The sequence below is a fragment of the Hypanus sabinus genome, chromosome 23 (genome assembly GCF_030144855.1).
Source record: "Hypanus sabinus isolate sHypSab1 chromosome 23, sHypSab1.hap1, whole genome shotgun sequence".
NCBI classification, from domain to species: domain Eukaryota; kingdom Metazoa; phylum Chordata; class Chondrichthyes; order Myliobatiformes; family Dasyatidae; genus Hypanus; species Hypanus sabinus.
Window position 1 is genome coordinate 20,148,227 of NC_082728.1, and position 26,429 is coordinate 20,174,655.

Here is a 26,429-nt window from a genome sequence, read left to right on the forward strand (position 1 = left end):
TTATTCTGGCTTCCTCCCCCTTTCTTTTCCAGTCCTGATGAATGGTCTTGGCCCAAAATGTAGACCATTAATTCCTTTCCATAGACATCATTCTAACTGCTGAGTTCCTCCAGCATTTTGTGTGTGTTCTCTGGATTTCCAGCAACTGCAGAATTGCTTGCATTTTAGAATATGTGCTCTGTTAATGTATGCCAGTTTACCTTAGATAGGTAAACATTTAAACAATTGAATTAACATTAAGACTGAAAGAGTACTGAGAAAATTTACAAGGATTTTGCCAGGAATTGAAGACCTGCGTAATAGAATAGGTTAGGACTTTATTCCCTGGACTGCGGGAGAACAAGGGGAGAGTTGACAGAGATATTCAAAATTATAGATTGGGAAAATACAAGCAAGCTTCTTTCACTGAGGTTAGGTAAGAATAGAACTAGAGGTCATAGGTTAGGGTGAAAGGTGAAATATTTGAGGCAGAACTTCTTCACTCAGAGGGTGGTGCGAGTGTGGAATGAGCTGCCGGCGGAAGTGGTGGATGTGGGTTAGACTGCAACATTTAAGAGGTGCTTGGGCAAGTACATGGATGGGAGGGGTATGGGGAGGGGCGCTACAGTCCAGGTGCAGGTTGATGGGACTAGGCAGAATAAGTTTGGCATGGACTAGACGGACAAAAGGACTTGTTTCTCTGCTGTACTGCTCTGTAAGGGCGGCACAGTAGTCCTCAGCTCAACGCTTTACAGTACCGGTGACTCGGGTGCAATTCCTGCCACTGCCTGTAAGGAGTTTGAACTCTCTCCCCATGACTGCGTGGATTTCCTCCGGGTGATCCGGTTTCCTCCTACAGTCCACACATGCACCGGTTGGTAGGTTAATTAGTGATTGTAATTTATCCCGTGATTCAGCTACAACTAAATCGGGGGTTTGCTGGGTAGCATGGCTCGAATGGCCAGAAGGGCCAATTCTGCACTGAATCTCAATCAATAAATCAAATAACTCCATGGTTATAAAATGTATCCATATTGGAATCATTGAACTACAGAGATACAATAGTGAAGGTATTGATATGGTGCCAAAACCCCACTTTCATGCTGCCTCACATTTATTGTCATGGATAAACTCACTGGCAAAAGAACAGTAACACAAATAATCAGAGGGAGAGGAAGGGCTGGAATCTGTTTGCACATGCAGGAATTGGGAGAAGGATCCAGTTGCCAGAACTAGGGCTAGACGGGAAATGGGGCTGACATATGCCTTGTCCCTCTGTAAGTCGGAGCAGGGTGAGGATGAATTCATTAACCATGACTGACATGAGGCTTCACAAGTTCCCGAACAGAGAACTCCATTTTACTCCATAGCACAAGAAGAAGAGTTGAGGATGATCTGTCATGACACAAACGTGAATAAACTGAAAGACATTACAAGAGCAGGAGTAAAGTTCAAAGCAAATTTATTACCAAAGTATGTATATGGCTCCATATACCACCATGACCTTTGTTTTCTTGCAGTCATTTACAGAAAAACAGAGAAATACAATAGAATATATGAAAATCTCTGAATAACACAGACTGACATGCAAAAGAAGGGAAACTGTGTGAATAATAAAAGTAAATAAATAATATTGAGTTGTAGAGTCCTCGAAAGTGAGGCTGTAGGTTGTGGAATCATTTCAGAGTTGAGGTGATAGAGGCGATCTACACTGGTTCAGGAGCCTGATGGTTGTAAGTTAATAACTGTTCCTGAACCTGGTGGTGTGGGATTTAAGGCTCCTGAACCTCTTGCCAGATGGCAGTAGCAAGAGCATAGCACGGCCTGGATGAAGGGATTCCTTGACTATGGACGCGGGGTTCTTGTGACAGCGCTCTTTGTGAATGTGCTCAATGACGGGGAAGGTTTTGCCTGCATAGGTCAGTTGGCCCCTCCAGGCTGCAGCACCATCCAATGAGATCACAGGTGACCCAATCTGACTTCAAGAACATAACCCATTTCTCTCCCTCTGTGCCAGGAGTTCTTTGTAGATGAAATATCTGTCCACCTGCAAAATTCTATGGGGTAGAGTATTTGTTCAAGAGGTAGCAGCTGTGCCAATTGCATCACCCTGCATGTAACCAAACATACAGCACGTCTAATTGGCTAGTAATATACTCACAAGCTGAGCTCTTGCCAATCAGAATGAACCATTAGACAGTGCAGTAAAGCAATTGCACCATAAAGAAATCTACAGTCTATCTAATTGACTTGCAAATAATGGATGAAGTCATTTAATTCTTGCAATTCTACCGTCTTGCATCCAGATTGCAAAATTGGTTTTGCTTGAGCAGAATAAATACCTGAGGTATTTTTGTCCTCAGCTCTTGAAAGATGGTTGAGTAATTTCTTTCTTGCCTGGCCACAAATTTGGGAATCTTCTGTAATGGAAAAATGTGAACATAAATTAGATCAGAGCCTCCAAGTTGAACAGAATCTTCATTTAAAAACAAGCTTACCGATTGAACGATTGTAGGTTTCCCTTTCAGGTACTGTCGTATCAGCTGCCTCTCTATGTTTCTGATATCGTACTCGGGTAACGTCTCCTGTCCTTTCTCCAGGGTGTACTGGCAGTTTGACAGGACAAGTGGGATGAAGTCTTTGTCAGGATCACAGAGAATTAAATGTGCATCTAATAGTGCCTCTGGGTTGATGGTCAGTCTACCAGGAAATACAAGAAACGGTAAATTATCCATTTATTTTTCACTCCTAAACACAAAATGTAGGTGAAAAGCAACAGGCCATATTATCCTGACAGATCCCAGTGGTGGGACTTGCTCTTTGTGGCTCCCGCCTGCATATTGCTATATCCTGTCTCTCTCTTCAGAACATCGCACTCCACCATCAGGCCACAGTCAGTCGGTTGCCCTGGCACCCAGCCTCCTGCTCAACTCTGATTTCCATGCCTAGGACACATGCGCAGGGGTCCTGGAAGAACTGGGCTCCTGCGATTAGCACAATGCTTCACAGCACCAGGTGTGGTTTGATTCCACCATTGTCTGTAAGGGCTTATTTCACTTTCCCCTCATCACCGTGTGGCTTTCCTACAGGTGTTCCAGCTTCCTCACACATTCCAGTGACATGTGAATTAGAGATGGTGAGTTGTGGGTACACTATGCTGGTGCTGGAAATATGGCAACATTTCCAGTACAATCCTCACTGATTTGATTTGGTGCATAAAGAACCATTTCACTGTAAACACCCCCTTCTGCCAATGTATGACTCCACTGTAGAGAGTTAAGTGCACCTTTCACATCACGGATGACCTCACCTGGTCCCTCAATATCACCTCAGCGCCTCCATTTCCTAAGGAGATTGAGGCAAGCAATGCTCCCCCACACCCGTCGTAACTGTGTTTTACAGGAACACCATTGAGAGTGTCCTGACCAAGCTCAATCTCCATCTGGTCTGGGAGCAGCCGAGCATTGGACTGGAAGTCCCCACAAAGGACAGCGAGGCTGAGAGGATTGTAGGGGTCTCCATGCCATCCTTCGGGGACATTTATCAGTACCGCTGCGTTCGCAGGGTCCTTAGTATTATTGATCCCACCCATCCGTCCAGCGTCCTCTTTGACTTTCTACCATCAGGAAGCAGACTCCGATGCATAAGAACAAGAACGACCAGGATGGGAAACTTTAGGCTTCTGAACCTCACTTATTTAATATCTGTTCTGCACCTCACAATATTTAATTTATGCACTTTCCTTTCTGAACCTCACATATTTAATATCTGTTCTGCACCTCACAATATTTAATTTATGCACTTTATTTTGTGTGTAATTCATCTACAGATCTTATCCTCACTTTCCCGAAGTTATTTTGTGTTATGTATACTACCGTGCTTTACACCCTTGTCTGGAGAAATGTCTTGTTTGACAATACACTGAAATGACAATAAGCCTGACTTTTTTTTAATGTAATGTACATGAGACAAATAGAGCTAACGTTCAGCTCAGGGTTCCCATTTAATTCACTGGCTAGAAGTCATTAGAATTTGGTCTAGTAAAGAATGTTGACTGATACACTCTCTGGGAAACATTGCAGCAGACCAATATCATATAGATTCACTCATGGTGGTGGTGATGGGTGGAGGGTGCAGGGCTGTCCTTGGCATTCACATGAAACTAAAACAGGAAAGTACTTACTTTTTACGCTCACTAATGGCCCCAATGATATTATTTTGAACCTCAATGAGGAACTTGGTTAGTTCAGTGGCACAAAGCCCCAGACCCCGTTGCTGGGGCAACAGAACTTCGATGGGACTCTCAAAAGTTAAATCCTGACACACTTCTTTTGGAATCGCTGGGTCTGGAAAACAAAACATTTAAAAGTACAACTTGATCAGCAATAAATACACACGGTGTGACAGTATGGGCATGCAGTACACTTAGATCCACTTTATTAGGTGCAGGAGTGGACCTATTTGGTCTTCTGTTGTCGCAGATCCACTTCAGGTTCGACGTATTGTGCACTCAGAGATGCTCTTCAGCATTCTGATGTTTGGTCTGAACAGCGACTGAACCTCTTGACCTGTCTGCAAGCTTTTATGCACTGAGTTGCTACCACGTGATTGGCTGATTAAATATTTGCGTTAAGGAGCAGGTGTACAGGCTGACCTATTAAAGTGAGTGTTGATTAGTTTGTCAACAGGACTAAGCAAAGCTTGAGCCAGGTTGTGTGTAAGAAGACTTGATGTCAGAAATGTAACTAGATACCTCAAATGCTTGGAGTGTTAGCCAGCACTTGTTGGATTAATGTAGGTGCACACAGAATCCCCGGTGCCCTGGCTAACTGAAGGCCACTGTTGAAATTGGTCGGATGCCTCAGCAAGTCAGGGAGAGTGTCACCACCCTGAATGAATGCTAAAGAAAGAAACCCAGAGTAAAGTGGAGCCAATAGCTACAACACACTCACTGTTTTTTTGCAGTAACAATCGCAGCTCATTCCACAGCTGTAAGAATATATTGATCCATTTCTCAAAGTTGTGCTTGTGACCTTGTTGACCTAGGAACATAAAAATAAACCAAAAATAATCTTTGTGTCTTTAAACTGGTTCTTAATAGCACTGTTGCGTTCACAATGAATCACTCCATTCAACGCCTTCCAGTGACTATATTTCACAGACTGTCATCACGCAGATTACTCAAGCAGAAGATTACTCCAACAATCTATTGAACAGCGTACCCCTGTGTGATAATTCAGTAATACTAAATTGTGGATCAATATTACTAGCATTGAAAATAAAATCAAGCACCTCTTACCTGAAGGAAATTGTTGAAGAAACTGAGAAATTTTCTTCGATTTCACATTTGAGCTGCATTGGAGTCTCCTGATTAACTCATACTGAAGCTCAACAAGGTCAGGCAAATATTTAAGCATCCTGATATAACGCTCCTATAAAACAATACCCAGGACACATATCAAATTCAGAGTGGTATTGTTATTGTAATCAGTCTAGACATTCTGTGGCATTGACCAAAGAACCAGAGACATTCTCAAAAGACTTTTGTAACATTATTTCACGTAATTAAATATGTTTTGTAATAAAAAGTGGCTCAGTGGCTAGATTAAGATTAGCCTTATTTGTCGCATGTACATCAAAATGTCAAAACATACAGTGAAATGCACCATTTGTGTCAAATCAAATCAATGACAACGTGCCAGGCAGTCGGCTATTATTGCTATGCTGCCAGTGCCAAGATAGCATGCCCACAACTCACTAACCCTTTGGAATGTGGGAGCAAACTGGAGCAGCTGAGGAAAGCCGCGCAGGAGAATGGACAATCTCCTTACAGACCGCAGCGGGGAGTGAACCCCAATTGCCTGCACTGTAAAAGCAGTACGCTCACTGCTAATGCTACTGCGCCAGCCTGTGATGGAGATGCTGGCCCTAAAACTCCTGGGTTTTTGTGAAAATTTATGTGATCACAGGTTTTGGGGGGGTGGAGGGGGGCATTTGAAGATTGCTATGAACTGTTAGTTGTGCTAACAAGTTACCTTAAGCAATCAAGAATCAAGTCAAGTCAAGTCACTTTTATTGTCATTTTGACCATAACTGCTGGTACAGTACATAGTAAAAATGAGACACCGTTTTTTCAGGACCATGGTGTTACATGACACTACAAAAACTAGACTGAACTACGCAAAAAAACAACACAGGAAAAAAGCTACACTAGACTACAGACCTACTCAGGACTGCATAAAGTGCACAAAACAGTGCAGGCATTACAATAAATAATAAACAAGACAACAGGGCAGTAAGGTGTCAATGTATTTTCCCCATCTTGCTGCTCTCTACGAATTGGTGGAAGTATCATGCTACTCTGAATAAACACAGAACAAATGGTTAAACAAATCATCCAAATACCTGATGGATACTGAATCTTTTATTTCAGCTGACTTTGTGGAACACTGAATTTGACTTTGGAAAGACTAATGAGAGTCACAAAATACAACAAAACATGGTGTAATCTGTGCATCAATTTCAGCAGAACTGGTACTTAACTGCAGCACATTATTAATCACACAAAATTCACTCATTTGTTTAAACTTAGCAACAACTGAAAGTCCAGTCTGAGAATTCTTTCAAGTAAAATGTTTAAAGTTTGAATTAAATTTACTATCAAAGTATGACACATATACTATTCTGTGATTCATTTTCTTGCAGGCATTCACAATAGTTATAAAGAAACACAATAGAATCAGACAGACAGACAGACATACTTTATTGATCCCAAGGGAAATTGGGTTTTGTTACAGCTGCATCAACCAAGAATAGAGTAGAAATATAGCAATATAAAACCATAAATAATTAAATAAAAATAAGTTAATCATGCCAAGTGGAAATAAGTCCAGGACCAGCCTATTGGCTCAGGGTGTCTGACACTCCGAGGGAGGAGTTGTAAAGTTTGATGGCCACAGGCAGGAATGACTTCCTATGATGCTCAGTGTTACATCTCGGTGGAATGAGTCTCTGACTCATGGAAGAATACAAAGGCGGACAAACAATCAATGTGCAAAAGATGACAAATTGTGAAAATATAAGAAGATAAACAAAATGATAAAACAAATAATTAATAAATAATATTGAGAACATGAGTTGTGGAGTCCTTGAAGGTGAGTCCATAGATTGTGGAATCAGTTCAGTGTTGGGGTGAGTGAAACTATCCACACTGGTTCAGGAGCCTGATGGTTTGGGAGTAATAACGGTTCCTGAATCTGCTGATGTAGAACTTAAGTTCCTTTGCCTCCTTCCCAGGGCAGCAGCAAGAAGAGAATATGCCCTGGACGGTGGCTGGCTTTTCACAATCAACTGCAACTGGCTGAAAACATTCCACACAGGAAAAGCAAACCAGAAGAGGGCAACACCCACAAAATGCTGGTGGAACACAGCAGGCCAGGCAGCATCTACAGGGAGAAGCGCTGTTGACGTTTCAGGCCCAGACCCTTCATCAGGACTAACTGAAAGGAAAGATCGTAAGAGATTTGAAAGTAGTGGGGGGAGGGGGAAATGCAAAATGATAGGAGTAGACCCCGGAGGGGGTGAGATGAAGCCAAGAGTTGGAAAGGTGATTGGCGAAAGTGATACAGAGCTGGAGAAGGGAAAGGATCATGGGACGGGAGGCCTCAGGAGAAAGAATGGCGGGGGGGGGGGGGAAGCACCAGAGGGAGATGGAGAACAGGCAAACAACTAAATATGTCAGGGATGGGGTAAGAAGGGGAGGAGGGGCATTAACGGAAGTTAGAGAAGTCAATGTTCATGAAGCTAGGAACAAGTTACCAGGTATCGAGACAGAGCACCTGACCTGAGCCAGGCAGATGCCAGCAGAGGCGAGCTTCAATGCAGCATGATCAGCTCTGGGCCCACCCAAAGGGGATCTTTCCTAAATCAGCGTAGAAGACGCCATGAGAATTATTTTTTACCTGGATTTCAAGGGAGATGCAATCATGCAACAGATAACCGTAAGACCATAGGTTTTCGAGCTGAATAAGGCCACTTGGCCTATTGAGCCTATTCTGCTGTTCTATCATAAATAAATCATGGCTGATTTATTATCCCTCTCAGCCCCATTCTCCTGCCTTCTCCTCATAAGCTTTGATGCACTTACTAATCAACCATAACCATAAAACAAAGGATCAGAATTAGGCCACTCAGCACATCAAGTCTGGTCTGCCATTCCATCATGGCTGATCCCCGATCCCACTCAACCCCATACACCTGCCTTCTTGCCATATCCTCTGATGCCCTGCCTTAGATATATCCATGGACTTGGCCTTCATCACAGTCTGTGGCAGAGCATTCCACAGATTCACTACTCTCTGGCTAAAAAAATTCCTCCTTACCTCTGTTCTAAAAGGTTAACCCTCACAAATCTACAAACTTCACTTAAAATATACTGAATGACTTGGACTTCACAGCCATCTGTAGCAATGAATTCCACAGATTCACCACCCTCTGGCTAAAGAAATTCCTCCTCATCTCTGCTCTAAAGGGACACACTTGCTATTGAGGCTGTGTTCTCTGGTCCTGGACTCCTCCACTATAAGAAACATCTTCTCCACATTCACTCTACCTAGCCCTTTCAAGATTCAATAGGTTTCAATGAGATCCACCCCCCACCATTCTTCCAGCCAACAGTGAGTTCAAGTCCAGAGCCATCAGACGCCCCTAATAAATCAACACTTCCATTCCCAGAATCATACTCATGAACCTCCTCTGAACACTCTCCAATGCCCGCAAGAGTAAATGCCTTCCTTTTGTTCTGACCGCTTTGCTCCCTTAGAATGAGTGGGAGGTGGGGTAGGAGAGGACCCAAGAGGAGCCCTCGCTACAGCAAACCCGAATCGTGACTCTCCTCATCCAGCTCCCTGCCACAGTTTCCTTTTGATAGGTGCCAGCGTCGCAGCTCCAGCGGCCTGGTTCCATCCCGACTGAAGGCTCTGTCCATGTGGAATTAGTACATCCTCTCTGTGGCCACACCAGATTTACCCAGGTATTCTGGCTTGCCAGCAACACCCCAGAGACCAGTGCGCTTGTAGGTTAATTGGTCCTTCAAGTGCAGATGAGTGGAAGAAACTGGGGCAGTTGAAGGGGAAGGGCAGAGTAGAATATAATTAGTGAAGGATTCGTGTCAATGGGTACTCGATGGCCAAAGTAAACTTGGCCTGTGAAGGGCCTGTTTCTATGCTAAATGACTCAATGATTCCACAAAATCATTCCCTGGCCCCGGGCCTCCAAGCAGCCTAATAGTAGTGCTGGCAACTGTTCCCAGAAGTTTAGGTTCGGTCACGAAGCACGCTAAAAAAAGGCAAGGCAGCTGAGAGTCTTTCTGAAACCAACCCCCGACATTATGCTCAGCAACATTCCCACCAGAGAATAAAATTTGCACCTCAAATCTCTGTGCTGGACGGTGTATTTTAATACGAGGGCCTGAAATAACCACAGATCAGCCAACACTACAGTGTGATTTAATAGACTGGAAGTGCTAGTACGAATGACATCAGAGATATCACATTATTCCTAAGTATGCCAAAACATTAAAAATCAAGTCACTTCTATTGCCATTTTACTATATATATGTATATAGCCATATTATATATAGAAACGAGACAAGGTTTCTCTGAACCACAGTGTAGGCCTCCGTTAGTCTCGAAAGACATGGACCAGGGTGCAAGGCTAGGCAGGGTTTTTTTTAATGGAAGACTGGCAGTTGCCCAAGCTGCAAGTCTCCCCTCTCCACGCCACTGATGTTGTCCAAAGGAAGGGCATTAGGACTCATACAACTTGGCATCGGTGTCGTCGCAGAGCAATGTGTGGTTAAGTGCCTTGCTCAAGGACACACATGCAAGCCTCAGCCAAGGCTCAAACTAGTGACCTTCGGATAACTAGACAAATGCCTTTAACCACCTGGCCACGTGCCAATACATAAAGCACAGTAGTGCACGTAACACATGATAACTTATGAAGGCAAGGATAAAATCGACAGATGGCTCACGCATCAATAACAAACTACAGCGCATCAATTAAACATTGTGAGGTATGGAACAGATTAACCGGTGACATTTTGAATATGATGCAGCAGGGAGTTCAGAAGCCAAATGGCCTGAGGGAAGAAACTGTGTCTCATCCTGAGCATTCTCATCTTTATGCATCGGAGTCTCCTGCCTGGTAGTAGAAAGTCAAAGAGGATGCTGGACAGTAATACTAAGGGCCCTGCATACGCAGCGCTCCTGATAAATGTCCCCAATTGATGGTAGGGAGACCCCTATGATCCTCTCAGCTGTTGTCACAGTCCTTTATTGGGACTCCATATTTATTGATTAATAAATATTAATACACCATATTTATTGATTAGTATTTTAAGTGAACAAAATAAAACACTTTATAGCTTTGTTTCTTCAAAGTTAGAACAGTTACACTGACAGCTGGTTTTCCTCTGTTGCCTTGCATTTGATAAATACAGACAACCCAACCACAGAAGAGGCATTCTTCATCATTACTTTAAAATTCTATGGAAAATATGCCAAGTTACTGAATTATATAGACCATGCGAGCCACGGGCAGAGACAAACATGCGTCTCCTAAAGTGATTTCAGCCGGGATATATTAAGGGAATAAATCTAAGTTAATTATGTTTAACAAGGAAATGGTTAGTATTATACACATGAACAGGTCCAATCTTCTCTTATAGCATTGGAATAATGGTGAAAGGGATCAGAGTCTTATGGTGCAAATTTCTCCAAGGGTTCTGTGAGGTAAATTGCTAAATACAATGTATCTAGATTCTATTCACAAAAGCAGTATGTTATTTTATACAAGTTCTTGGTCAGGCTTCAGTTCTGATAGACTACATGGAGATCAATTTTTACCCTTTGGAAAGGATACATCTTATGTATTTAGGTAGACTTAGGCTGCTGGATCTATGCTGTAGAAAAGCCATGACTCATTGACAATTGGTTGAGGAGTAGGAGGTAGAGCTTAGGAGGATTGGTGGCATCTAGCAGCGACTCCTTTGCTTGCATCTTCAGAAACAGCTCTATTTCCATCTTTAACCTTTCACTTTCAGGGTTCTTTTGAACACCCTGACCTTGAGTTACACGCTGACTACGGTTCTTTGCGGGAATGGGACCCGCTCTTGGGGTTCCGCAACTGGCTGTTGTTCGGCACGCCAAAGGCTCGGCCTAAGGGACCAGCTCAAATTCGGAAGCCTAGGATCTCAGGGCTCTGGAAACAGGCCGATTAAGGGTCGGTGTCATGACAGGAGACCTGTGTGTCGTTGGGGGAATCGGGATGTCTGCTGTGTGCCTGGAGACCCGGGATCTTTGCGATCTTCAGGCACAGAGCTCAAAAAAAAGTGATGTAATGGACTTTTAGCATTGTAAACCAGTGAGTTGTTTGATATGTCTCCCTGCTCGCTGGGAAAATGGAGACACCTCCTTCTCCCTTATTAAGGAGAAAGAGAACCTGTCGTATGCTGAATACTGGGTGAAACGTGAACTCTTTGGGGTAACTGCAAGTCTGTGTCTTTGCTATTGCTTTGCTCGCACATGAGTGCTCGGTGGTAGTGCCTACGCTCTTTTCTGTTGGTGGGGGGAGGGAGGACTGCTGCTTATGCGCGGGAGGGGGGAACTGGGGGGACTTTGAGGTTCTAACATTTAACTGTCATTCATTCTTTGGGGCATTCCTCTGTTTTTGTGAAGAAAAAGCATTTCAGGATTTATATTGTATACATTTCTCTGACATTAAATTGTACCTTTGAAGTTTTTAAGATGATGAGAGATTTAATTATGCTAATGTGGGTCAATTAGGTCAATTATTTCAGCTGGAGAGCTAGGGAGCACCAACAGACTACGACTACAACACTGGACTCTTAAACACTGGATCTGGACGAATAGTGTTTATTTAATCTCTTTTACAGGATATATGCTCAGCCAGCAAGGACAATATTATCACCCAGTCTTAGTGGTGAAAGTGACAGTAATCCCACACAATGCTGGTGGTCAGGGAACTAACTGATGATGATCAAGCAGTGATATGTTTATAGGACAGAATCTGACTTGAAGACTTATGCAGTGAGGCTGATGTGTTGCAGTCCTTCTAGAAAAGTTTCTGACATATTCTACCACTTTGGCATTTAAAAGTCAATTTAGTAAACTCTTTGTTATTGTTATGTTCTCCCCTTGTGATTAAATGAGTGAAAAAGCACTTCAGTTACCTTTTGAAGAAACTGCCACAGAATTGGTGTCAGTTTCTCCCCATCTTTTTGCTCAACGATGTGAGTGAAGACCTTGATGCATGTTCGGCGCTGACATTTCCAGGCAGAGGAACAATCCAGAGTGTTACGAGGAATGGTCAGCAAATCCGATGGGTCCCCGTACAGCATTTTAACAATTGGACTCCCGCCGATTCTGTCATCAGAGCTCATCTGCTTGGCTACTTCTGGCAACCTTTTGTCAAGATTCTGGGGATGAGAAGAACAGAGGAACACTTCCCCCTTTACATATTCAGTAACTTAAAATGTTCATCAGCAAATATTCTTAGGGAGAGAAGGTGTGTTACACTGTTAACCATTACTGCTAATGAAGTAGAATTTTTAAAAGTCACATTGAATTTTCAAAACTCACTGGTAATCTAAACTTAGATGTGCTTTGTCTGACTCATCCAGAACAAAAAGTTACATTTAATTATTGTGTAAAGGCAATAGAAATTATTAGGCTGTCTTCCACATCACAATCTTCCACACAACATGCTAAGCTGCACACTATTTGACTAAGTGTACTACTGTACAAGTGAGGTTCTAGTTATCTGGCTAAGCTTTTACAAATGTTTTATGGGAGATTGTGATTGGCGCCCACATCGGTCACCTACATCACACCATGCGCTAGGGGACTCAGTCTAGTGTGGGACAGCAGACTGACCTGGGAGCAGTCACAAATTTAAACATGGGACCTGTCCTATGGGTGAGCATGGGCAACATACCAACCATAAAATCTATAGACCGATAGTTTGAAGAGAAAATACCCCACAAAAATGATGAACTAAGTAATTTTAATCATGAACGCTGGATAACTCAAAACCAATTTGTGGAGGACCTCATAAGCTGCGTGTTCTGACCAGTAAGTCTCGGAGAGGCAAAAATAAAGAGCTTGAATTAATTTCGTGCCATTTTTGTTTTCAGAACATCTGAGTTCTTCACAGCCAATTAAAAACAAAATTTAGGCAATGCTAAACCAAAGATCAATGAGACAGCTAATTTTTAAACAGCAAGGTCTTGTAAACCTTGATGAGAGGAATGTCTAAATATTTTGTTTAAGATATGCTGGTTGATGGGTAATTGTTTGGAAGCTCTTCTAATTTTGAAATTGTATTTTTTATGTCCTTCTTACAGACTGGACAGTTTGCTACTCACAAAATGCTGGAGGAACTCAGTAGGACAGGCAGCATCTATGGAAAAGAGTACAGTCGACGCTTCAGGCCAAGATGTTGAAGGGTCTTGGCCCGAAACGTCGACTGCACTCTTTTCCATAGATGCTGCCTGTCCTACTGAGTTCCTCCAGCATTTTGCGTGTGTAGCTTGGATTTCCAGCATCTGCAGATTTTCTCTTGTTTGTGCTCAGCTTAACACTGTTAATTAATGCTCTTCCCGTTATCCGATTTCTGAATAGTCCATGATCCTCTGAAAACTAAGCCATTATTCCTTTTTATCGTAGTATTTATTCATTTTGTAATGATTGGTAATTTTATGTGCGGCACTGCACAGCTGCCGCACAGCAACAAATATCACTGCATGTAAGGCAGTGATAATAAACCTGATTCAGATACACATTACCAAAACAGCACCACCTCATGCGGTACTGCACTAACACAGCAGCCTAGATCAGATGGCGAAGCTGAGATTGAACCGGCAGCCTGGGTTACGGACAAGGTCTATTTAGTGAGATACAGTGCCGAATAAGCCCCTTTGGTCCTTTCAGCTGCTCCACCCATCAGTCCCTGTTTTCACCACGGGACAATTTACAAAGCTCAAGTAACCTACCAAAAGCTATGCCTTTAGACTGTGGGCTGAAACAGGAGCACCCGGTGGAAATCCATGCAGAGAGAACATGCAAACTCTTTACAGATGGCAGCAGGAATTTAACCTCATCGCTGATACTGTAAAGTGTTGTGCTCACCACTATGCCGGTTAATGATATGCTAAAGTTAATTAAGCAATGATGGAGTAGTTAGTTTAAGTATACAGGTAACTGATGAGTGGTTTGAAATAGTTAATTCTGCACTCAAAGAGCATCTATCTATGACCATGGTCTGGTCTTGCCGTTTTTCCCACTCCTTCTCACGTTTGCTTTGAAATACTCTTTAACAGTTTCCTGTGTATGATGAATCCAATAAATTGGTTGATGTTGCTACCAGTGCTTCATCCACGTGCAACAGTCTCTATAAAATTTACAGAGAACATCCAGTGAGTGGCACTTCTGTGAGTGAAAACGCCTTGTTAATGAGCGAGGTCAGAGGAGAATGGCCAGATTGGTTCAAGCTGACAGGAAGGTGACAATAACTCAAGTAACCACGTGTTACAACAGTGGTGTGCAGATGAGCATCTCTGAAGGCACACAGCACATCGAACCTTGATGTGGATGGGCTACAGGAGCAGAAGGCCACACACGTACAGAAGATGCTCACTGGCCACTTTATTACATATTGGAGATGTCTGATGAAGTGGCCAATGAGTGTAATTCTGAATGCTGAAAATTGAGTTGTGTTAATGGACATATGTACATGATCTGGGCATTAGAAAGAATTTTTTCACTGTTCAACTTAACTAACCTCTAAGAGTGGAGAAATAATAGAGTTGATGAACTGGCTCTCCCAGGCATTTCTAGCTTCCTTTGTTGATAGGGATTCAGTCCGCTTTGCTGCTTGTCCTGGGGAAAAAGTCACCGAGTTTATAATTTAGTTTCAAGTTTGTTCTGTATGTTATAGAGCCACAGAACATTACAACACAGAAACTGGCCATTGGATATTCTAGTCCATACCAAGCTGTTACTCTGCCTAGTTCCATTGACTTGCTCCTGGATCATAGCCCTCCATAACCCTCCCATCCACTTATCCAAACTTCTCTTCAATACTGCAAGTGAACCCACATCCCCCACTTTCGGCAGCAGTTACTACAGACTGATAACTGCATCTCTACTTATTGAAAATGAATCACATTAAACACATTTCTTTCTACTTAAAAAGGGATAGTTATATCTTAAGTTTTTTTGAGAACAGATATATATAACTACAATGCAGACTTGCTAAAACACAGGATCTAAATGATGTACTTTTGAAAGACTGATTTAAGATTCAGAAGAATATTGCAGTAAATGCATTGTATGAAATAAAGAACCAGAATGGGACAGTAATTAGCCCATTCAGCCTATCGAGTCATGCCTGAGTAATTCAAAATATATTTTCTGAGCTGACACAAACAAAAATGTGTTTTGCCACATGTTAAACTGCTTCATGACTACAGTGACAGCTTCACACACAACTCAGGTCTGAACTTGCCAAACAATCATGGCAAGTTTCAAGTTGGAACACCTGCCACCTCTTCCTTTAGGACCTGTGTCAGGGAAACGTGGCAATATTTCCAAACTCCTTTTTCTGCAGGTGATCTATTGAGGGAGGAGAACTGCAATGGGATTTAATCCTTTTGATAGTAAGTCCCATCAGGGTATCTTCCTCTGTGTGATATATCCCAGACCGACCTGCACCTCACAAGTGTGAGATAGATTGGTGATTGGTTTTGCGACAATAAATTTGCACTTAATGCAAGACCAAGGAATTAATTGTGTATTTCAGGAAGGTCAAGTTGATGGACATCAGTCCTCCTCAAGGGGTCAGCACTTTCTGAAACAGTGTGCACTTCCAAGTTCTTGGGTGTCAACAACTCTGAAAATCTATCCTTGGCCAAACATACTGAATTAATTACAAAGCAGGCACATCAGTAGCCATACTTCATGAGGAGATGAAAGAGTTCTCAAGGATGAGCAAATTTCTACAGATGTACAATGGAGATAATTCTGACTGCTTGCATCCCCATCTGGTGCATGCATTGCATTGGCAAGTGTTACAGAAAGTTCTAAGTTCAGCCAGCTCCATATGGGCACCAGTCTCCCCAAGACACCTTCAAAAGGCAACATCTATCATTAAGGACACCCACCACCTACTTCTCATTACTACCATCAGGATGGAGGTATAGGAGCATGAAGGCACACACTTAGTATTTTACGAACAGCTCCTTCCCCTCCACCTTCAGATTTCTTATTGGTCCATGAATCCATGAACAGCACCTCACTATTTTTACCGTCTTTTTGCACAAATTATTTATTTCATAGATATATTGCTTTTTGTAATTTATTGAGCTTTTATATATTGGACTGTACTCCTGCAACAAAACAACAAAAGGCATGATATTAAGTCAGTGTTAATGAAACTGATTCGGTTTCGCTTTCCCTTCCTCCCATCCCAGCACCAAAGGTCCACGCATCTTGGATTCGCCCAATGCCTTTGCAAATATTGTTGGGATTGCGTGTTGCTGCATCTCATCTTTTCCTTTCAAGGGATGCTAAAGTCTTACTTTTTTCCAAACCTCTGACTTTTTCGATATTTTTTTTAACTTGTGAGCAAATGATTTAACTGGATATTACCAATATTACGTAAAATACAATCAAAAGCCCAAAAAGCAACTAATTTACACAAATGGAAATAATTCAAAAGGTTTACTTAGTTGGTTTCAAGGCTATTGACATGCCTCTGGTACCCAAAATATTCAACTGATAACTGCAAGTTCAAGTTTAGCTATTGTTGTCACAGGCACACAAACACAAGGCTTAAATTAACTTTTTCCAGCTGCAGCAGGGTACAAACTGAAGACAAACATAAGTTAACATAAACTGAAATTAAGATAAATTGTATATAACTTTAATTTGTGCAAATTAAACAACAAAATAAATACTATGAAACTCGAGTAAAGAGCTCAATGTAGAACAAGTCTCCTTCCAGAAATCCTAAAGTAAGAAGTGGACACACGTTCCATTGTCTGGACATGAAACTCAGTATAATCCTGTAGGGACTTCAGCACAAGCCCTCTCACTGTTACCTTGAGGTTCATTCAGCAGTTGATCGATAACCAGATGAATGCAGGTGGCTGCATCGTCAATGTTCTTTCCTAGTGACCTTCTGAGTTGGTCCATGTCTTTTATCAGGTGGTCCCACAAGAACTCCGACACATTTGACACCGATGGTCTAATCATTCGTGCGATCATCTGCAAAGGTAGTTAGAAGAAGGCCACTTCTATTTTATACAAAATGGAATTGGTCTGGTGCCCTTGTTTGGATTTCTGCCTACAGAATCCCCTTGCTAGGAGACTACTTAGTGTCTTGAAGTGTCCTACACCCTGATGGATTGGGCTAAGCCACAGCAGGATTTTGGCAAGGTAAGTTCTTTTCCAAAAGCCATACCAAGTGTTTTGGCATCCAAAAAAAGCTCTCTTCCTACCTTTACTGACTAAAAACATTGTGTTAATAGTTAATACACATCTTTGATGTTCAGATATTCTAATATTAAAATGGAAAGAAGTAAGTAAAAAATTTATTCATTAAAGAAATAAACAAAAATACCCCAATACAACACTTTATTAAAGCAAGCTGAACAAGGGAAACTCCCCTTTCCCATTTTATATTTACACCCCAAGAACAGCCAATGAAATCCAGAGAGGCTGCAGATTCTGTGCTAGGCCGAACCTCCAGCTGATGCTCTTGAGAACTGCCGGAGATCCTGAGCAAAGGTAAAACTTGCTGAATCCTAGCAGTAGGCCAAACTGCAATATTCCCATTTTGATCATGAAATCTGGGATCTGTACTTCTGAAAATTAACCCTAAATTCATTTCCATTTAACACTAAATGACATCAGTTCTGATTGGGTTCTACCATTTGAAATACATCAACCTCAAATTTAAAATGGATCCCAGACCAAGCACTGATGGCCATTTACAGTTACCGGAGCATGTCTGATGCTGATTCTGCACATCAGCTTTGAATCAACACAATCCACACGATTAAGGTGGATTGAAGGCCTCTGCCACTCTCACACATGGTTAGGTTCAGCTGTTCTCCGACCCTAGCAGTTTCTTCGCAAACGTTTCATCACCACGTGAGGAGACATCATCAGTGCGCTGTCGACTGTGGTGTGTCCTCCAAATGCTTGGCCTTTATATACTTTTCAATCAGCTGATTGGACATGTATAAGTATATAAAAGTATTTATGTAGCGGTGTGCTACACGCAGCGCTGAAATAATGACATGGAGTCAGTGAGCTGCAGTTGCAAAAGAGATTTATTCAAACTTCGCAGCTTCACTTTAAAGCCTTCCGCCCTCCCCGGGCGGGAATACTGTCGGGGGCGCATATTCACAGTCCCGTCCCGCGCGCGGGCTTTTCCCCTTGCTGGTGAAGAAGGCTTGGCGCCCTTTTTGGGACCTGCCTCAATACCAGCGTGCACCGCTTTGTGAGCCGGTTCGAGTGCGCGGGGAAGTGGGTCGCCAGATTTATGTATAAAGTCCAAGCATTTGGAGAACACACCACAATCAACAGTGCACTGACGATGTCTCTTTGCATGGTTACTGAACGTTTGCAAGTAAATTGCCAAAATTGGAGAATGACTCAACCTAACAACCCGAGCCACACATCATCCAAATGCTTTCATACATCTCCACTGTGACCTCACATAATTGAATTTAAAGATACTGTACAAGGTAGTTTAATCTTAAAGTCCTGGAAATAAGAACATCAATATCTGAGCACAATCCATTCATATAGAGTGGCACAGCTAACAGCCTGGGTTGATCTGACACCAGCTGCTAACTAAACAGACCTTCCATTTCCCCCCGGTGACATGGTCACCTCCCACAACGTCAAAGATGTGCTGGTTGGCAGATAAATTGGCCCAAGTGGATGGTTATTTGGGAGAATAAAATGGGTGCTCGGTGGCCAAAGTGGATTGAAGGGCTTGTTTCTATAGTGCAGGACTTAGTGATTTTATGAGAAATTCATGATAGTATACTTTTAGTGGGGGCAGGAACTATTTACTTTATTAAGGGCCAGCAACAGAATCTGAAAGAGTGACATTGTAATAAACCAGAACTTGTTCTGTTCGTACCCAAAATTGTTGGACAGAATCCTCTTTTGAAGATCCTTTGTCCATTTTCTGTTAGGTACTGACCTAATCCTCGAAGGTTGGGTATGTGTAGCAGAAGGGTCTTGAATGAGATAACGGGTCATGGGGATCAGGATAAGCCCCGCCCACAAAACAGCAAGACAAAATCCGATAGTTCGCTTTGCTAGCTGCCAAACCTGCCAAGGATCCAGAATGCTCCTAAATCTGTCTCAGTTTCAAGCACCAAGGGGTTAGCATTGAAGAGAAGGGCTGAGTTACCTGATGATCTTGAACTGTTCCAAGCATCATCGATATGTGTGTCAAAATTCGCATGAACAGGAAAGCAGTAGGAGACATCCGTCGATCAGGGGCAACAACTTCTTCTCTCTGGGAGGCAGGTCCCAAGATATGACCAATCTCAATTCGGCTTTGGGGACTAGAAAGGAAAGATAAGCCGGTTGAGTCAAGAGATCCATCAATTTCAGCTCCACTATAGGAAGTGGGCTTTTTACCCACTTACCTTCCTTTATCTGATCCCACAGTCCCTGGGTCAGACCTCATTGGATAACAGGGGCAACACTTGCATAGCTCACTGCTCCAATGGGCAAGGCTTGTCACGTGAACATATCTTCTGTCGGTTTTCCTCCACGCTCTCACATCTGCCTCCATCAAATCAGGATTGTGCACGGATCCCTACTTAACACGTAACAGATATCATTTTCCAGAGAGGCTGCATGTGCTGCGTTGCGCCACTATCTTTTCCTCCCTATTGAGGAGAATAAGACCCTATTGTATCTGCAATAGGGATCTTGTTGGATTCTATTGTAAATGGTTCTCTCTGTTTTTTTAGATACAAAGGGAATGACATCCAGATTCTCAACTCAAATACACCTGCTCCACATACAGCAGGCTGAGTGTATCTGGTTCATGTTTTCTGAAGGAAAACCTACCTCTGGTCAAATTTGCCTTCCAAAGTGACCAAACAATTCCTAGCCTAGAGATTTGTCATAAAACAGTAGAGTTGTTACAGATGAGGATCACATTGATGCAGTATTAACAGTTTTGGGCTTTTGTGTCAGATGCATTTCATCTGCTGAGTGGCAAGGTGGAGATATGTCTCTACCAAAGGAGGTCTAAGGCACACTTTCCCTCTGTTAGCCTGCAATATCTGCTCAGCCCCCTGATCAGGATCACGAAAAGCCATGGGTGGTCACCTGAGCAGCTGGTGCAGATCACAAGTCCTGGTTATGAGACCACTGACGCCAGGCAGACAACCTCTGAAGAGTATTGACAATGGCTGGGGTCACCCATCTGGTAAAGACACTGCCCAGAAGAAGGCAATGGGCCAACCACCTTTGTAGAAAAATTTGCCAAAAACAATGATGGTCAAGGATAAGATCGTGATCGCTCACGTCATACGCCATGGTTTATAATGATGATGGCACTTCACTTGCACCACTCACTGTAAATAAACTTCAAGGATCCCCGTCCCCAGGTTGTTTCAGAAGATTCCACCTGGAAATAAATGGACCCTAGAAACATTCGCTAAGAAAGCTGGTTCCATATACATCAGATTAAAAAATAAATAGGAGGATGACAGGTGACAGAAGAAATGGCATGAGAAATCTTCACCCGCATTTTCTCACTGCTCTGAACTCAGGCAACTGTCCTTAAAGGATGACACCACAACCGTCGCTTTTACAACTACTGGCAAGGAATAATGGGAGAAGGTTAGCACAGGCCTTCCTGGGGTCAGAGCAACCTGAAAGACAACCTTTTTTAAAAAAAATACCGATGACAGGAAGTCACCAGCGAGGTGTTACCAGGACAAGAGGTTCTCCTATAAATGGCTTCACTTCTGGGAATCCCACAATGCACTGAAACATCCTTTTCAGGGGTGAATACAAAGTCACATTGGAAAAAGGTTAACAGCTCCCTGTTGCCCTGGTAACTACTCTTTCAGCTTTGCAATGCAACAGAGGGTAGCACATGTGGTTAGGGGTAACAGAGGAGGAAACATAGATGAAATAGATATATTGTAAGAAAATGTTTAGTACAATGAATGTAGGAAAAAACATAGCCCAATCGTACTTGTTACGTATATTAAGAATGAAGTACTTGAGTCCTCTAAAACGCTTATCTTCCAATAAAAGGTGATGTCCACAGCAAATACACAGAAACATGGAAAACCTACAGCACAATTCAGGCCCTTTGGGACCGTGCCAAACCTGTCCTTACCTTAGAAATTACTTAGGGTTACCCTCTATTTTTCTAAGCTCCATATACCTATCCAGGAGTCTCTTAAAAGAGCCTATCGTATCCAGTACTGTCAACTGGCACAGGGGAATGTACTGACAGACCACTAAGGCTCTGTACAACTACTGCAAAGACTCCGTGGGGATAGATGACAATCCAGAGACCAGTGTTTCAAACGCTTCCCTGGTGTAACGCTTGGGTGAAGCGTCAGTGGTGTTGGCATGGTGTAAGTGAACATGTTGAATTGTGTGGTACAGTGAACAAAGAAAATGACAAATCCTAGTTGTATCATACATATAAGAATATATCTGGGGGAGAAAAGCATCAGCAGGCCCAAAAAGGACCCTGAAAGCAAGGTCTCTGACAGGGAAGACTACACTGACCTCAAGACCAATACAATCACTTGTGTGAACTTCCTTGAAGTTTTTAGAGGTCACAGATGCCAATGAGGACCATCTTTTACAACAACAGGCTGCAGAGACAGCGCCTTGGTAAAGATTAGAGTTCATCTCCTTACAGGCCTAGCTGATGACGGTTTTGGTGCCAACCTTCTTTGCCTTCTCTTGAACAGGGAAACATTTTCTTTTTAGCAAGATTTTCTCCAACATTTCTGACAACATTGTCCCAAGGGAGAGCCTAATGAGACTAATTAGGCATGTGGTGGCTGGGAGCCCAATTGATGTTTGCTTTTTAATTTTGTTTTAAATTTAGTGGGACAGTATGCTAACAGACCCTTCCTGCCTACTGAGCCTGTGCCAATTATACTGACGTGACCAATTAACATACTAGCCTGTACGCCTTTGGAATGTGGGAGGAAATCAGGGTATCCGGAGAAAACACACGCAATCACGGGGAGAACATATGAAATCCTCACAGGCAGCGGCAGGAAATGAATCCAGGACGGTGGCTCGGTCAAGCATTACGTTAAAGTGCTGCCGCAGGTCACATGCTTGTCTGTGATCTTCCCCCCACCAGTTAGTTAGGCTGCATGTCGTGTTAAGTACTTGCATGTCATTCCATGCCTTTGGAAAGCAGTCCTGAGTCAGCAGAATCACTATTTGCACTGGGCAGTTTACAAACCAGCTGCAAAGTTAACCTGATTATAAATGTTACATACCCTTTTGATATTGTAAATCCAGCAGTAGGTGTGTGATTTGCTCCACCAACCCTTGCATTGCAGGTGGGACATCGAGCATGCTCCACAGGTCTCCCACACTGTCGATCAAACAATTGCATTATTATTGATCAGCTTGACTCTGCACACCAGAACAATGAGGCTACATTTATTAATGTGATAATCATTCATAAGCAGCCAGCAGAAAACGTTACTGTGGCACATTCAAAGAGAGAGAGGTTGGCCACTGTCAGCAAAATCTTGGTTAAGGCTGTTTGACAACAATTCATTATGATAAAGACAAGGAATTCTGCAGATGTTGGAAATCCAAAGCAATGCACACAAGATGCTGGAGGAACTCAGCAGGTCAGGCAGCATCAATGGAAATAAATAAACAGTCAACGTTTTGGGCCAGGTCTGAAAAGGAAAGGGGAAGATGCCAGAATAAAAGAAGTAGGGAGTGGCAGGGGAAGGAGGCTAGCTGGAAGGTGATAGGTGAAGACAAGTTCCCAGGAAGGATTCTTGGCTATGGTAGCAGGTCTGGTGAGTATATGGTCATAGAGTTAGACATTTAATACCAATTGTGGCAAAAGGGGGAAAATCCTCTCACACACACAAGTATGTCAAAAACTCACACAAAACTCCCTCTCTGTCACACACAAACTCAGGCCATGCATACACAAATTGTCTCACAAATTGTTCAAATTGCATAACCTCACACAATACAGTGGCCAATTAACTTAAAAACCTTCATATCTTTTCTCACAGGGAGAACATGTAGACAGTTCACTAACACTGAACCCAGTTCACTGAGCCATTGGTGCCTTATGACAGCAACTTTACTAAAATGGGTGCTGAACTAAAGCCAGGACTCTGGATACGATGGGATGGTGATTTAGTTACTAGATTACAAGAAAAACTAAGGTGGATTTGATGGGAATGATGGGGGAGGGGGGGGATCCAGCAACTGATTAACTGCAAATGTCAGGAGTCCAGTATTGAAATCATGCTTCAAGACCTAAAAAAACCTACAGGTGCCTGAAAAAGAGGTCCAGCTGAAAACCTGCGACTGAAGAAACGATGGTGCACTTAAAGAGTATGGGAGGTCCAGCAATTCACTGACAGCCGTGACATGTGTAGGTCTCTCAGTACTGCATGAGATACTCCGACTGTAATTGGCAAGTTGGATATTCAGGGAGCCATCTCTCTACACCACACATGGCTGAAAGAAAAATGGAGGGCCCTGTGGGACAGAAGCTTTAGATTGATCTAGGAGTAGGTTAAAAGGTTGGCACAACATTGCGGGCTGAAGGGTCTGTACATAAGAACACACAAAAATAGGAGCAGAAGTAGGCCATCTAGCCCATCGAGGCTGCTCTGTCATTCATTAAGAACATGGCGGATCTGACCATGGACTCATCTCCACCTACCTGCCTTTTCCCCATGTACTGTGCTGTATTGTTCTATACGCACTGTAACAAATTGTAATTTGAATATTTAAATGGGTTCTGCTAGTTGGGCTGGGTTAGGTTACCCTAATCATTTGAGTCAGTGTTCTCTCTCGTAGCCATTAGTGTCTCTTGTACATGAAGGGTGTTCTTCAGTCTGCATGTCTTCCAAGAAGGCTGGTGCCGACCTGCTCCCGTCATTATGGACTGTATTCATTCCTTGCCAATAGTCAGAAGAGTGACACTTGGGATGTGCTCCCATTGTAAATATGTAATTATGTGCATGTTCCACACAATCTGAAGAACTCAGTGGGCCAAGCAGCATTGGTGGGAAAAAAATTGTTAATGTTTTGGGTCGACACCCTGTGTCATGGCTGAGAATGGAGAGGTGAAATGAGATGGCCAGGAGAGAGTAATAAAAGTTACCTCTCTATATTTAAATGGTAGAGATAAATGTGTAATTATAGCTACTAAACCTGTCGTTGATTGTTTACTGCCTTTAAAAAATTATAAAACAATGTGTGAAGAGAAGAGACATAGATTTTCCCAGCAAGAGCTTCTGTGTGGCTTATGTCAGTAGTCACTTATGTGTTGGATTTACATAAATCTAACTCCAAAACATAAAACTAATCGGAAAAAACCAGAGCCAGGGAAGACATGTCTACTCCTTGTTTTACTTTACTGAAGCATGCACTATTGATGTGGTGCTGTAATAACATATGCCATTCACATACTTTTATATACAACTCAAGATCAATTATGTAAACAACAGGAAGCTTAAACAAACAATATACCTACAATATTACTGAAATATTAAATAAACAACAGTCGCAACATTTGCAATTCACAAGTTCTTACCAACCTGCCTCCATTGAATGGCACTTCCCAATAGTAAGGGTTCACAGCAAGGTCCTAATGAAAATGAACTGTTTCTCATACCTTAGAATCATCTCTCCACAAAGACAGAAACTGATAATAAAATTTACCATTGACTCCATTGCACCAGCGCAATGTTAGGCCTCCAGAGGAAAAGGATCATTCCTTGCAGCTCAAGCATGTTCTCAGGAGATCAAAGATCAAGACCTCAAAACTGGCACAGTCTACTGGGCAGCAGTGATCCTTGCTCTCTTATGCTTCTGGGATTTATGCTGCTTGCAACTTGCAGCTTGTGGCCATAGAGAGAAACTATTAACACAAAACTAGCAAAATCTTGGGGGACTTGTTCCAGGCTAAATTCCTTAGTGCTAAGAGTCAGCTCTATGTAAATCAGGCCAAGTCACTTACAATCATGACACCAGATGCCTAAAATTGGCAACTTGGACAACTGATTTGGAGAGTGTGGTCAAATTGCAGCAGAGCAACTGAGAAATCCAAATCATTAAATACATCAGTTAGAAGTGAAAAAGTGGGATCAGGAATCGTAACCACAAGGTATTAGGTTCTGATTAAAGATTTTCCATCAAGAGAGGGGAAGTCTGCTGTTGTTCTCTAGTCTGACCTACACATAACTCTGGGTACATAAATGCAAATCTTCCAGTTCACCGTCATTTGGGGATAGACAATAAATGTTGGTCTAGTCAGCACAAATTAAAAAGACCAATAAACATGAAATGTAAAAGAGAAATGCTTGAATTCTTGTCCTTGATGAAATCTTACCATTAATCTCCCTAACTCTGAAGAATTCCATCCTGCTCAAGTGTGTCATTAAGGAAGAGTAGAAAGAGAAACCATGTTCCACAACCAGTCAATGTCAAGCTAACACCTAATGTGTGCCAAAATACTGTACACATTATGTCACTGTTAAATTAAAGCTACAAATTGCAAATAATCAGTTAATATTTTAATAATGAAGTGACTAAAGGAAATACAAAGTATTACTTGTGCAAGTTAAACAGATCTAAATTTTGTACAACATGCTAATCTTATGTAATAAATCTGGGTCCTTACCTGGCCCACTTGAATTTCTTCACCACATAAACAATCTGGACAGAAACACACAAAGTGCAAGTTACTATGGAAATGAAGCAAGAACAAGAAGATTTCTTTTTGTTAAACCTTCTCTGTATGAAGCATTTTAAAAATTATTTTAAAATTGGAATACATTGCATCTGAAAATACCTTGAATGTAAACTAGACAAAAAAGTAGCCTGTGTCTTCCTTACAAAAGCAGAAAAAGCCTGCATTGTGCTTGTGTGCAATTAGTCCCACTTCGTTGAATGTGGTATGTGGAATGCTCATTTGGCAAGGTAACTCCTGAATGGGAATGAATATCTGAGAAACACCAGAGAATAGATGAGGAGATGAAGGCAGGGCAGTGGACGTTGTCTGTAATGGATTATAGCAAGGCCTTGGCAAAATCCCATGTGGTAGGCTAGTCTGGAATGTTATGTTATGCC

The 26,429-nt window shown here is 42.4% G+C and overlaps 1 protein-coding gene across 1 annotated transcript in view; it reads right to left on the reverse strand.

Moving 5' to 3' along the window:
- Positions 1-26,429, reverse strand: part of LOC132380343 (E3 ubiquitin-protein ligase rnf213-alpha-like) — a 163,611-nt gene that overhangs the window by 12,509 nt on the left and 124,673 nt on the right. Inside the window, exons 61-71 of the mRNA XM_059949090.1 lie at positions 25,981-26,015; positions 22,589-22,686; positions 19,495-19,651; positions 17,162-17,327; positions 14,842-14,939; positions 12,233-12,478; positions 5,279-5,411; positions 4,932-5,021; positions 4,163-4,325; positions 2,478-2,679; positions 2,322-2,399 (exon numbers count right to left, since the gene is read on the reverse strand). Of these exons, the coding sequence (XP_059805073.1) occupies positions 2,322-2,399; positions 2,478-2,679; positions 4,163-4,325; positions 4,932-5,021; positions 5,279-5,411; positions 12,233-12,478; positions 14,842-14,939; positions 17,162-17,327; positions 19,495-19,651; positions 22,589-22,686; positions 25,981-26,015 (1,466 nt within the window). The remainder of the gene's footprint in view (positions 1-2,321; positions 2,400-2,477; positions 2,680-4,162; positions 4,326-4,931; positions 5,022-5,278; positions 5,412-12,232; positions 12,479-14,841; positions 14,940-17,161; positions 17,328-19,494; positions 19,652-22,588; positions 22,687-25,980; positions 26,016-26,429) is intronic.